This window comes from Propithecus coquereli, unplaced genomic scaffold, assembly GCF_000956105.1.
Source record: "Propithecus coquereli isolate 6110/MARCELLA unplaced genomic scaffold, Pcoq_1.0 Scaffold1, whole genome shotgun sequence".
Classification (NCBI taxonomy): domain Eukaryota; kingdom Metazoa; phylum Chordata; class Mammalia; order Primates; family Indriidae; genus Propithecus; species Propithecus coquereli.
In genome coordinates this window covers 12,177,508-12,191,447 of record NW_012133857.1, presented here as the reverse complement: position 1 = coordinate 12,191,447, position 13,940 = coordinate 12,177,508, and the positions used below count along the sequence as shown (strand labels likewise).

At 38.9% G+C, this 13,940-nt stretch overlaps 1 protein-coding gene across 1 annotated transcript in view; it reads right to left on the bottom strand.

The window, feature by feature from the left end:
• CCDC36 (coiled-coil domain containing 36) overlaps window positions 1-13,940 on the bottom strand; it is a 41,435-nt gene that overhangs the window by 10,507 nt on the left and 16,988 nt on the right. Inside the window, exons 2-4 of the mRNA XM_012651722.1 lie at window positions 11,781-11,848; window positions 7,616-7,790; window positions 5,949-6,112 (exon numbers count right to left, since the gene is read on the bottom strand). Of these exons, the coding sequence (XP_012507176.1) occupies window positions 5,949-6,112; window positions 7,616-7,790; window positions 11,781-11,836 (395 nt within the window). The 5' untranslated portion in view covers window positions 11,837-11,848. The remainder of the gene's footprint in view (window positions 1-5,948; window positions 6,113-7,615; window positions 7,791-11,780; window positions 11,849-13,940) is intronic.

Below are 13,940 nucleotides of genomic sequence, written 5' to 3'. Positions count from 1 at the left end.
ATCCAGTGGCACCATCACAGCTCATTGTAACTTCAAATGTCTGGGCTCAGGTAATCCTTCTACCTCAGCTTCTCGAGTAGCTGGAACTACAGGTGCACGCCACCACAACCGGCTCATTTTTTAAAAAGTTTTTCGTAGAGATCAGGTTTCGCTACGTTGTCCAGGCTGGTCTTGAACTCCTGAGCTCAAGCAATCCTCCCACCCCGGCCTCCCAAAATGCTGGGATTACAGGCATGAGCCACCACACCTGCCCAATTTCTTACTCTTAAAGAAGACTCAGACAGGACTGTCATTAACAAAACTGTACAGATTTTGTTGCTTTAATCTACAAAATACAAATGGAAATATCAAACTTTGAAACCCAAAAAGACAACTCTTCATACCAAGTCTTTTGGATGCTCCACCAGACCAACTTTATAAAGAGAGTTTTTAGGAATCTATAAACCATATACTTTATGTGAAAGAGATTAGAACATTACTTGAAAATAATAAAAATATTAAAAATGAAAACAGTTAATAAATTAAGGATGTTAAGAACAGAATATTATTACATTATAAAAGTAGAGAACAAGAAAGAGTACCTAGAAATTTAAAATAGCAGAAATTTTAAAATTAAGTACAATAATTAGAAGATACAGTTAAGCAAATATGATAGAAAATAGAAAAAAAAACAAAAGAGATGGAAAGTAAATGAAATGTTAAAAAAATTAGAGGATCAATCCAGGAGATCCAGAACATCCTCAAAATTGGAGATCCAGAATAAGAGAGGAGTGAAAATAGAAAGAGATACAAGAAAATGTTCCAGAGCTGAAGGAAACAAGTTTATAGATTGAAAGGAACAATCCAATGCCCAGACAATATAACATGCCACATCAAAGCATGTTACTGCAAACTTTCAAAACTCTACAGATAATTAGAAGATCCTAAAAATTTCCAGGAAGAAGTGCTCAAGTAATATATACGGGTTCAGGAATCAGAATGGCATCAGACCTCTTAAAAGCAACATAGGAAGTGATAAGACAATGGAACAATGCCTTAGAAATTTTGAGGGAAAATAATTTCTAATTTAGAATTCTACATCCAGCCTAATTTGCAATCAAATGTGAGGGGAAGGCCGGGCACAGTGGCTCACGCCTGTAATCCTAGCTCTCTGGGAGGCCGAGGCAGGCGGATTGTTTGAGCTCAGGAGTTCGAGACCAGCCTGAGCAAGAGCGAGACCCCGCCTCTACTAAAATTAGAAAGAAATTAATTGGCCAACTAAAAGTATATACAAAAAATTAGCCGGGCATGGTGGCGCATGCCTGTAGTCCCAGCTACTCGGGAGGCTGAGGCAGCAGGATTGCTTGAGCCCAGGAGTTTGAGGTTGCTGTGAGTTAGGCTGACGCCATGGCACTCACTCTAGCCCAGGCAAAAAGAGTGAGAGACTGTGTCTCAAAAAAAAAAAAAAAATGTGAGGGGAAAATAAAAAATCAGATATGCGAGCTCTCAAAAATTATTTAGGTGCCACATACTTGTTCTCACAAAATTTCTGGAGTATTTTTTTTCTCACTCCACCAAATCCAAGGAGTAACCAAGAAGGAAGAGGATGTAAGATCAAAGTAGCAGAGGAGGTAGGAATACCCAGGATGGGTGAAGGGAGGATTCAAGATAACAGCTGTACTGCAGACCTAGAGAGAACCAAGTTCAGATTAGAGTCAGCAGAGAGGCCTCCAAGAAGAAAATAATAGAGCTCTAGGGGACTGGTAGCAGTGTCCAGGACTACACTAGCTGTGGTACAGGGAAGGGTATAGTGTACTCTGGGTATAGTGTACACAGGACTAATTCTGAGACTTGATTGGGGAGTTGTCCATGGCAGGCAGCCAGCCCTTGGCAATTGTATGAGCCTGGCAGAGACTTCCAGTGGTCTAATTTTCTTCCTTGGAAATCAGAATCCTGATTTTCCCCACCCCCGGACACATCGTTACCCAGATAAATGACATTCCCAGACCCCTCTGCAGCTAGGTATATCCATGTGAGTAAATTTTAGCCAGTAAGAGATATAGCAGAAGTGCTGCATGCAAATTCCAAGATTTCTAAAGGGAAGGGAAGATACCCTTCTTCCTCCTTCCATCCATCAGCTGTCTGGAACCCTGATGTAACAGCTGGAGCTCCCACAGCCATCAAGCACCATGAGGACAGGAGCCACACTTTAAGGATGAAAGACTAGAGTGCTGGGAGAATCCAGGTCCTTGAGGACCATGAAGCTACCATTCTAGCCCTAGACCACACACTTAAGGATAAATTTGCATTAAAGAAAAATAAAGCTTTTTAAAGCCTCTGTTATTATGAGTATGAATGTATGTATGTTATAAGCAGTTAAACCTAATTTTAACTAATAAAATGAGCCACCCAATATCCTTTTAAAAATATTTTACCTTTTGAAATTTTAAAAGTAACATGAAATTAATATGTATGTGTGTGTGTGTGTGTGTGTTTTATGAGTTTTAACACATATTTAGGATTCATGTAACCATCATACCACAATCAGGATACAGAATAATTCCATCACCCCCAAAAAAATCCTTCATGTTGTTCCTTGGTGGTAAAGCCTAGCCCATATCCCTAATCCTTGTTAACCACTGATCTATTCCCCATCCCTACAGTTTTGCCTTTATCAGAAGACCATATAAGTAGAATCATACAGTATGTAATCTTTGGGATTGATTTCTATCACTCAGCATAATGCCTTTGAGATTCATCCATGTTGTTATGTTTATCAATAGTTTATTCCTTTTTATTGCTAAGTAGTGTTCCATTGTATGGGCATACTATAGTTTGTTTATCCATTCATACGTTGAAAGACATATGAGTTGTATACACTTTTTGGTGATTATGAACAAAGCTGCTATAAACATTAGTGTATAGACTTTTGTGTAAATGTAAGTTTTCATTTATCTAGGGTAAATACCTAGGAGTAGAACTGCTGAAATGTATAGTAAGTTATGCTTAATTTTATAAGAAACTGTAAAACTTTTCCAGAGTGGTTGTATCATATTGCATTGCCACCAGCAAGAGTTCCAGTTGCTCTATATCCTTGCCCAGTACTTGGTATTGTTAGGTTTTGTTTGTTTTAACTTTAGCCATTCTAATAGATGCTCAGTAATATCTCATTGTGATTTTAGTTTGTATCTCCATAATGGCTAATGATGTTGAGTATCTATTCATGAGTTTATCTGCCATCTTTACATTTTCTTTGATAAAATGTCAATTCAAATCTTTTCCCATTTTTTATCAAGTTGCTTATTTTCTTTTTTAAATATTTATTTATTTATTATTATTTTTTAATATTTTGCTTGTTTTCATATTAAGTCTAAAGAGTTCTCTGTATATTCTTGATACAAGTCCTTTTTTGTTTTTTTGTTTTTGAGACAGGGTCTCTTTCTATTGCCCAGGCTACACTGCAGTGGCATGATTATAGCTCACTGCAACCTTGAACTCCTGGGCTCAAGCAATCCTCCTGCTTCAACCTCCCAAATAGCTGGGACTACAAGGGCACACCACCACATCCAGCTAATTTTTTAATTTTTTTTTTTTTTTTGAGACAAAGTCTCACTCTTTTGCCCAGGCTAGAGTGAGTGCCGTGGCATCAGCCTAGCTCACAGCAACCTCAAACTCCTGGGCTCAAGTGATCCTGCTGCCTCAGTCTCCCGAGTAGCTGGGACTACAAGCATGCGCCACCATGCCCGGCTAATTTTTCTATATATTTTTAGTTGCCCAATTAATTTCTTTCTATTTTTAGTAGAGACGGGGTCTCGCTCTTGTTCAGGCTGGTCTCGAACTCCTGAGTTCAAACAATCGGCCCGCCTCGGCCTCCCAGAGTGCTAGGATTACAGGCGTGAGCCACCGCGCCCGGCTAATTTTTTTGTAGAGACAGGGTCTCCCTATGTTGCCCAGGCTGGTCTCAAACTCCTGGCTTCAGCGATCCTTCCATCACAGCTCCTCAAAGTGGTGGGATTATAGACATGAGCCACCACAACTGGCCTCAAAAGTCCTTTTTTGAAAATGTGGTTTACAAGTATTTTCTCTGAGTTTATAGCTTGTCTTTTCATTCTCTTAGAAGTGTCTTATCAGAGCAAAGTTTTAAATTTTAATTAAAAAAAAAAAACACCAGGAAACTTAGTCCGATCATTCATACTTTGAATTCTGGTTTCCTTCCCCAATCTACCTGCTACAAGGAAATATTGAGAGGAACTTTAAAGCAATGTTTAAAAGGAAGGTTTTTTTTTTAGCTGCAAAAACCTTATTCAAACAAAATATAATCCAAAATCCAAAAAAATTAAGACTGCTCTGTCTGAAGCACTAAGGAGGTAGAGATAGCTTGCTCATCTGCAGTCTCCTACTTCAGACCTAAAGGGCCTCTAAAAAAATGGTAGCGTTTTAGATCCTGAATTCCTAGGGGAAAAGTTTGTCAAAGTTTGGGCAATGTTTATAAATCAACAGCATTAAAAACTTCAAATAGAGCATTTTGCTTTTCTCTCTAAAAGAAGATAAGTATACAAGAGACAAGATTACCTAATTTAGGAGTTCTTTAAGAAATTCTGTCTCTTTCAACATGAATGTACTAGTGGTAAGTAGCAATAGATTTTCACTGTCACAGAAATAATAAAGTGAAATATTTCTGCTTGGGTGTTATGATTTCTATGATACATAAAGATGTTGCCTTGATAATAACTTACTACCAAGTAATACACAAATTAATTTTCCTGTGACTCCAACTTCCTTTTAAAAAATTAATATTACATAACAGGGCCAAGGGTGGTGGCTCATGCCCATAATCAGAGGCCAGGGCAGGAGGATCACCTGAGGCTAGGAGTTCAAGACAAGCTTGGGCAACATAACGAGACCCTGTCTCTCCAAAAAATTTAAAAGTTAGCTGGGTGTGGTGGTGCACACCTGTAGCCTCAGCTACTTGGGAGGCTAAGCAGGAGGATCATTTGAGCCCAGGAATTTGAGGTTCCAGTGAGCTATGATGACACCACAGCATTCTAGCTCTGGCAAGAAATCAAGACCCTGTTTTAAAAAATAGTATTAATAATAATAATAATATAACAGTCCTAATTTATCTCACATATTTTCTAAAAATATATATATATAACACCAACAACTAAGAACATGTATAAAATTTGGGGTATATTTTTTGAAATACCAACATTTCAAAGTGAGAAAATCAGCCTGAACTAAGACTTAAGAATTCATGCATTATAGTCTTGACCCTAAAATAAATAATGTTATCTAATTTCCTAATCCTGATGATCTAAAAAGAAAACTGGAGGGCAGAATTTTAGGCAAAATAAATATAACATTATTTTTCAGAGAAACCAAAATTGTAGCAGTATATTCAAATCTACCACAAATCAAATTGACAAGACAAAGAGTAATTATTAGATGAACTACAAAGGCAAGAGTTCTATGCAATGGTTAATTTATGTGTCGACTTGATGGGGATAAGAGATGCCCAGATAACGGATAAAACATTATTTCTGGGTGTGTTTGTAAGTGTGTTTCCATAAGAGATTAGCATTTGAATTAGAAGACTAAGTAAAGAAGACTGCCATCATGGATGTGGGTGGGCATCACCCAATCTGTGGAGGGCCAAAATAGCATAAAAAGGCAAAGGAAGGGCAAATTCACTTTCTCTTCTTAAGCTGGGACATCTATCTTCTCCTGCCCTTGGACACCATAGCTCCTGGTTCTCAGGCCTTTGGACTCAGACTGAATTACACCACCGTCATTCCTGGTTCCCTAGCTTGCAGATGCAGACTGGAACTTCTTGGCCTCCATAATCTCAGAAGCCAATTCCCATAACAAATCAATGCTATCATGCAGAAATTGAATTATTTATCAACATGCTGTTTCCTGTTTTGTTCAGAAAAGACGTGCCATCTCATCCACTTGAAAGGTTTGCATACCTGTCACATTTGTCTTTTGCCCTTTTCTTTTTCTCTTCAAACTCTTCCAAGAGGCCTTTTGATTTTCCAATTGACAAAGGAGGAGGAAATAAGCCTCCATCCTTTGTATCTCCTCCAAACAGCTGGGGTTTTGCCTGGTACTTTGTGAAAATGCTAGGTTCACTCTGTTAAATGAAAAAAAAATACCGATATAGTATTTCACACATAAAAATATTTATAGCTTTCACTATTTTCTGTATAATGCAGTCACATTTAAGTGCAAACCATATTGCTAGAAAACAACATAGCATATAGTATTTCCTTTTTATTTCTTTTTCTTTTTTTTTTTTTTTGAGACAGTTTTTTTCTGTCACCCAGGCTAGAGTGCAGTAGCGTTGTCATAGCTCACTGCAGCCTCAAACTCCTGGGCTCAAGTGATCCTCCTGCCTCAATCTCCAAAGTAGCTGAGACTATAGGCACACACCACTGTGCCCGGCTACTTTTTCTATTTTTTGTAGAGAGAGGGTCTCGCTCTTGCTCAGGCTGGTCTCAAATTCCTGGCTTCAAGCAATCTTCCCACCTCAGCTTCCCAGAGTGCTAGAATTACAGGCGTGAGCCACTATGCCTGGCCAGTATTTCCTTTTTATTTCTGTATACAACAGAAAATTATATTTAAAATATCAGCTTAAAGATATCTAAAATGTCAGCTAAAATGGCTTATAATCAATTGCATAAATTTAAAGGCAACAAGAGAGAATTATTTATGCTATCTCTGAGGTGATGTGTTAAAATTTTCATATTAATAAGTTTAACACAAATTGCTGTTGCTCAGCTGCTAGTGAACTAAAGACATGTTGGTAAATTTGACATGGACCGAACAGTGGGCATGCTGGCACATGGTAAGTCATTTTCTGCATTCTTAGGCAAAATTTACTGTGAAACATTCGGGGAATTCATTTATTCCTTCACACCACTAGACACCAATTGTCGTACTGAAATACTTAGAGCATATTCTACTAACTTAAAGTACTGACATATTCTTTTTCATTAAGTCCCTTTTTGATGCAGGTAAGTCTGTATATAAAATTCAACCTAGTTCTACACCCCAAGAAAAATGAAAATATTTCTGACTCACAAGAAAAGACTGGTCGGTTTAAAAATATCAAAGATTATTGCAAGAGACTGTGTTCTTCATTCTGGCCCTTATTCATTAACTTGGGCCTCAGAATCCTCATTTCCTCCTTCTTCAAGGACATAATATAATATAGCTGACTAAAGTCCACAAAGTACATGAAGTTTCTTAGGAAAAAATATCCAACTAAAATAAAATTTATGTTACTTTATTCCTATTTTATAAAAATACCTTTTTCTTATGAAATTCTCACAAACAATAGTATTGACTAGTCTTAGGAAATGTCATGCAATATTTGCCTCTCTCTAGGAATGGTCAAGCGACTGACACTATTCCACGTTGCTTTGGTAATAGAAGAAACTGCAAATATAAATATTTTTTCCATTTTAGACTACCAAGTCAAATGAGTCACCAATCAAGCACAAATCCATTTAGGAAAGCAATTCTTAAAGATGTACAATTCTAAAATATATTCCAACAGAATAAGTATTCTTTATAGTTTATCTCCATAATGACTGTGAAATATGTGCAGAGAAATTCTGAAAATCAGACTCACATCCAGAGAATTCTGTTGTGACTGTTTTGGATGTCTCAGGTGGGCACCAAAGTCCAAGGGTGCTAACAGGGTCTCTGAATTTTCTGGACAGAACTGAGATCCAAAAAGGAATTGGGAATCACTGAGACTAGAATAATCAGTCTGATTATTAATCCAGTTAGATGACTTAGTGGTCCTGAAATTAAGCAAGTAAAGTATATTGAGTGGACAAATATCCTGAGAAAGTGAAATCATAGTTTAGAAATATTTTCAGAATTATTTCAGAATATTTTGAGCAGAGTGCTAGCTTGTTCTTTTCAAGTCTCATGCACACTGTCATTACTACCTACAAAGAAACACAAGGAAATTCTGAATTCTACACATTTTGATTACAATAACTTGGGAACAACCAGACAGAAATTCAGATAGAAAGGACTGATACCATTATTTCTTATATAATAGCATTCTGGACTATAACACCATCTTGGAGATCAAAGTTCATAAAATTTTAGGGATTAAGAGAATATTTTCTTTTTTTCTTATTCCAGAACACTTTTCCTAGGAAAAGAATATTATCTTTTTTTTTCCTTTTTGACAGAGTCTCGCTCTTGTCACCTGAGCTAGAGTGCAGTGGCGTCATGATAACTCACGGCAACCTCAAACTCCTGGGTTCAAGCCATCCTCCTGCCTCAGCCTCCTGAGTAACTGGGACTACAGGCACATGCCACACTGACCAGCTGATATTTCTATTTTTACTAGAGACAGGGTCTCAATCTTGCTCAGGCTGGTCTGGAACTCCCAAACTCAAGTAATCCTCCCACCTCAGCCTCCCAGAGTGCTAAGATTACAAGTGTGAGCCACAGGCCCAGCCTTTCTTTATTTTATTTTTTTTTAATTTAAGAGATAGGGTCTCACTCTATTGCCCAGGCTGAAGTTCAGTGGTGTGATCATAACTCACTGCAGCCTTGAACTTCTGGACTCAAGGGATCCTCCTGTCTCAGCCTCCCAAATAGCTGGGACTACAGTTGTATGCCACTATGTCCAGCTAATTTTTAAAAAATTTTCTTAGAGATGGGGTCTTGCTATGTTGCCCAGGCTGTCTCAAACTCCTGGCCTCAAACAATCCTCCTACATCAGCCTCTCGAGTAGCTGGGATTATAGGCTTGAGCCACCATGGCCGACAAGAATATTATCTTTTTAAAAAATGATTCTGGGCCGGGCGCAGTGGCTCACATCTGTAATCCTAGCACTCTGGGAGGCCAAGGTGGGCGGATTGTTTGAGCTCAGGAGTTCAAGACCAGCCTGAGCAAGAGCAAGACCCCGTCTCTACTAAAAATAGGAAGAAATTATCTGGACAACTAAAAAAAAATATATATAGAAAAAATTAGCCGGGCATGGTGGCGCATGCCTGTAGTCCCAGCTACTCGGGAGGCTGAGGCAGAAGGATCGCTTGAGCCCAGGAGTTTGAGGTTGCTGTGAGCTAGGATGACGCCACAGCACTCTAGCCCAGGCAACACAGTGAGACTCTGTCTCAAAAAAAAAAAAAAAAAAAAATGATTCTGGCCAGGTGCAGTGGCTCATGCCTGTAATCCTAGCATTCTGGCAGGCCGAGGCGGGAGTATCACTTGAGCTCAGGAGTTTGAGACCAGCCTGAGCAAAACTGAGACCCTGTCTCTATAGAAGGTAAATTGGAAGGACACATATTAACTCCTCATGCCTACAGGGAAGGAAAGGAACAGGACTGTAGGGAGAAAAGGAGCCATAATAAAACAAGATACGTCTTGTTATGGACTGAATGTTTATGTCCCCCACGCCCAAAATTCATACATTGAAGATGGTATTTGGAGATGGCCCCTTTAGGAGGTATTTAGGGTTAGATGAGGTCATGATGGTGGGGAACTCATGATAGAATTAATGTCCTTATAAGAAGAGATACCAGACAGGTAGTGCGTGCTCTTGTGTGCCACGTGCCACCTACCTACCTCATCCCCATTATGTGAAGACACAGCAAGAAGGGGGTGACTGCAAGTCAGGAAGCCAACCATGCTAGCACCCTAATCCTGGGCTTCCAGCCTCCATTTAGTCTATGGTATTCTGTTATGGCAGACAAATACAGGCTTCATTCAGACTGAAAAATATGATCAACTCAGATCTGTGCATGAGGATCCATTAAAAAATGTTTTTGAAATAAGATATTGTTCCCTTCACCCGTTTAGCGACTTGTCCTTTCTTGCTTTAAATAGTTCCAACTGTGAACTTCCACCTTGCTTCCCATGGACATCTATGCCAGTCTTGAAACCTCAAATATGAAGTGGATGGTTATAGCAGTAATGATAATGATACAATCACACTTGAACATAGTGCACTGAGCCTACTACAGAAATAACATAAGTAGACAGACAAGACAGTCTTCAAGTTTTTATTTTGAAAGACATCTCTATAGCAATTTGTGTTACCTAATGCTGTTGTATAACCTGAGAAAACATGCTTTTCATTAAAATACATACACATATACACACAAATCATTCCTTTTCCAAATGTTAAATTTAAAGTTATTAGATAACATATAAGTACATATTCTAAGCCAAAGGAACTTTAATATTATTAATACAAACTATTTGTTTATATGTTGATATAACCAAACATATTATTATTGTTATTATTATTATTTTTTTTTTAGAGACAAGGTCTCGAAATGTTGCTCAGGCTGGCCTCAAACTCCTGGCCTCAAGAAATCCTCCTGCCTCAGCCTTCTAAATATAGCAGGGTCTACAGGTGTGTGCCACTGTGCCCAGCTTTCAAATATATTATTAATAAAACAAAAAGAAACTCTAATAGTTCACGATAGCAAGGGGCAATTATTTTTACTCACAGAACCATTTCCTGAGACAGCTAAGATAATGGACTACACACAAATATTGTAATATGGTTTACATAATCATTGCTCAAAATAGGTCTCTGTGACTGGCCCTCTTGGGCCAAAGAGAATAATTAGCTGGGCTGGAAGAAAAACACAAAACAGCTCTGTAAGCCTACTGAAATCATGTAGCATTTATATCTTAAATCTATGATCTAGAATTAAAGATAGATTTTCTCTACTTTACCTCGACTGTAAGCTTTTTTTTTCTTTTTGAGAAAAAAAACAGTGCCCTAGGTTTTTGATCAATTAATAACTCTCTTCAGGCCGGGCACGGTGGCTCACGCCTGTAATCCTAGAACTCTGGGAGGCCGAGGCGGGTGGATCGCTCAAGGTCAGGAGTTCGAGACCAGCCTGAGCAAGAGCGAGACCCCGTCTCTACTAAAAATAGAAAGAAATTATTTGGACAACTAAAAATCTATATAGAAAAAATTAGCCGGGCATGGTGGCACATGTCTATAGTCCCAGCTACTCAGGAGGCTGAGGCAGTAGGATTGCTTGAGCCCAGGAGTTTGAGGTTGCTGTGAGCTAGGCTGACGCCATGGCACTCTACTCCGGGCAACAGAGTGAGACTCTGTCTCAAAAAAAAAAAAAAAATAACTCTCTTCAGAAAAGTGTTAGGGAGGAAAGAAACTATCCAATGATAAGAGTATACCAAAAGCAATTAGAAATCCCTTAAATATACACTACTTCTAGGGCATACCCACCAAATTACCAATGGCAGGCTTATTACAGGATGGTAGACACCAATGTAAGTACCTGGGTGGAGTAGTAGAGGGGGCAATATTTCCATGAGCCTTGTCAACAGCTGGAGTGGCTCTTATCTCCACAATACATACAAATAACACTACACAATTGAACACACATCTTAACATTGTCTTGATTTTGCTGCTTGCTATTTCCTTTCTTCCTTTTTTTTTTTATACCTGTGCTGTAAGAACTCCTTGCTATTTCAATAGCAGTCACCCCAACTGAGGTGAGTGTCCAGATGTGAGACCATGTCTGACTCTCACAGGCCCAGTGCTGGATACAGAGTCATTACTCAGTTAATACACAGAATTGGAATAATACCATTTTTATAATCAGAAAATGGGCAAAAGGAAAAAAAAAACAAGTACGGGAAGGTGCATCAATGACAGAGGAGAGGGAGACAAGGAGAAGAGGCTTTATGGGGTACCTCCATTCTTGTAAGAAGGGGTCTTCTTTCTAAGAAATCAATGAAACCATAAGATCCTCTTAAGTATCAGAGAATACAACTGGAAGACTTACCCAGAGCCTGAGGGAATACCGAGCATCTCTTTGATATTCCAGACATTAAAATTCATTTCTTATTATCCCTATTTGAAAGAACAGAAAAATATTAATTAAGAAAATTAACATAGTAAAATTTTTTCAGATTACTAGTGATTATTATATATAGATAAGGACATTTCAGCAGTTACATTCACATCCAGTTGGTGAAACTTTCCATTACCTATGTGCCAGAAACAGGTATTTTCTGCTGTTAAATTGCATATAAATTCCCATCCATCTTAATACCAGGGAAAGACCAAAGTCACCTGTGAAACAGTAAATTTGCCTTCCATCTTCTGCTCTTTTGCCCTTTTCTCTTGCCACCCTATTAATAATCTGCTTTTAGGAAAGAACCAATAAACCCATCTTTCATTGCCTGGCCCAATGAATGACTTAATCTATTATATTACCTCTCCCAAGAAGACTAGTTCTGCCCAGACCATGAGATATTGGAATCCAAAATCAGCTGTGGAATTTGGGCAGTACAGAAGCTGCATGAGGAAGGAAGGAGTGCTTTGGACAAAAGTGCCTTCCCACGCCTCTCATATAAGCAATTGCCTACTCTGCTTACTGACAACTCAACATGCTATATACTGAGTTCATTATAATGATCATATAGCCTAGATTTTAGAAAAAAGATCAACTTCTAAATTTTGTCTCCTCAATCTCACAAGAACATTCATATTTATCAGATTATATATTATCATTGTGGCATCAGAAAACATGATTTCCCACACATATGGTGGAATAAAGACCATCAGACATCAAATACTGTTCCAACACAAACCTAGGTAAAGGCCGGGCGCGGTGGCTCACGCCTATAATCCTAGCACTCTGAGAGGCCGAGGCGGGAGGATCGCTCAAGGTCAGGAGTTTGAGACCAGCCTGAACAAGAGTGAGACCCCGTCTCTACTAAAAATAGAAAGAAATTAATCGGACAACTAAAAATATATAGAAAAAATTAGCCAGGCATGGTGGCGCATGCCTGTAGTCCCAGCTACTCGGGAGGCTGAGGCAGAAGGATTGCTTGAGCCCAGGAGTTTGAGGTTGCTGTGAGCTGGGCTGACGCCACGGCATTCTAGCCCGGGCAAAACGAGTGAGACTCTGTCTCAAAAAAAAAAAAATTAATAACTTCTGCTCTGAGAAAGACATTGTCAAGAAAATGAGCAGACAAACTACAGACCAGGATAAAAATCCTGCAAAAGTCTTATCTCATGAAAGACTGGTATCCAAAACACACAAAGAACCCTTAAAATGTAACAGTAAGAAAACAACCTGATTAAAAAATGAGCAAAAGATCTGGACAGATACCTCACCAAAGAAGATATACAAATGGAAGGCCAGGTGCAGTGGCTTGCACCTATGATCCCAGCACTTTGCGAGGTCAAGGGAAGAGAATCACTTGAGGCCAGGAGTTCAAGACCAGCTTGGGCAACACAGTGAGACCCCATCTCTACAAAATATCAAAGAAATTAGCCAGGTGTGGTGGCACGAGTGTGTAGTCCCAGCTACTTGGGAGGCTGAGGCAGGAGGAACACTTGAGCTCCAGAGTCTGAAGTTACATTGCTCTATGATCAGGCCACTGGACTCCAGCCCGGGTGACAGAGCAAGACCCTGTTTCAGTGAAAAAAAAAACCAAAAATCAATGGCTGCCAAATTTAGAGGGGTTAGAGGGGAGGAGGAAGGGAGGAACAGGTGGAGCACAGAGGTTTTTTTTAAGGCAGTGAAACTATGATACTATAATGGTGAATACATGTCATAATACTTTTGTTACAACCATAGAATGTACAATACCAAGAGTGAACCCTGATGTAAACTGCAGATTTTTGGTGATAATGATGTGTCAATGAAGGTTCATTGACTGTAACAAATGTACCCCTCTGTTGAAGGATGTTGACACTGGGAGAGACTCTGCGTGTGTGGGGAGGATGATTACAAGAAATCTCTGTATTTTCCACTCTTTCTGTAAACCTAGAACTGCCCTAAAAAATAGTCTATTTCTTTTAAAACTGGAAGCATTCAAACAATCTTTAAAGTGAGCCATAGTCAGGGGAACGACGCAGACCTAAATGCCAAGATTCTGAAAGAACTAACTGTTAGCTATTATTATCTGAATCTTTTTTTTTTTTTTTTTTT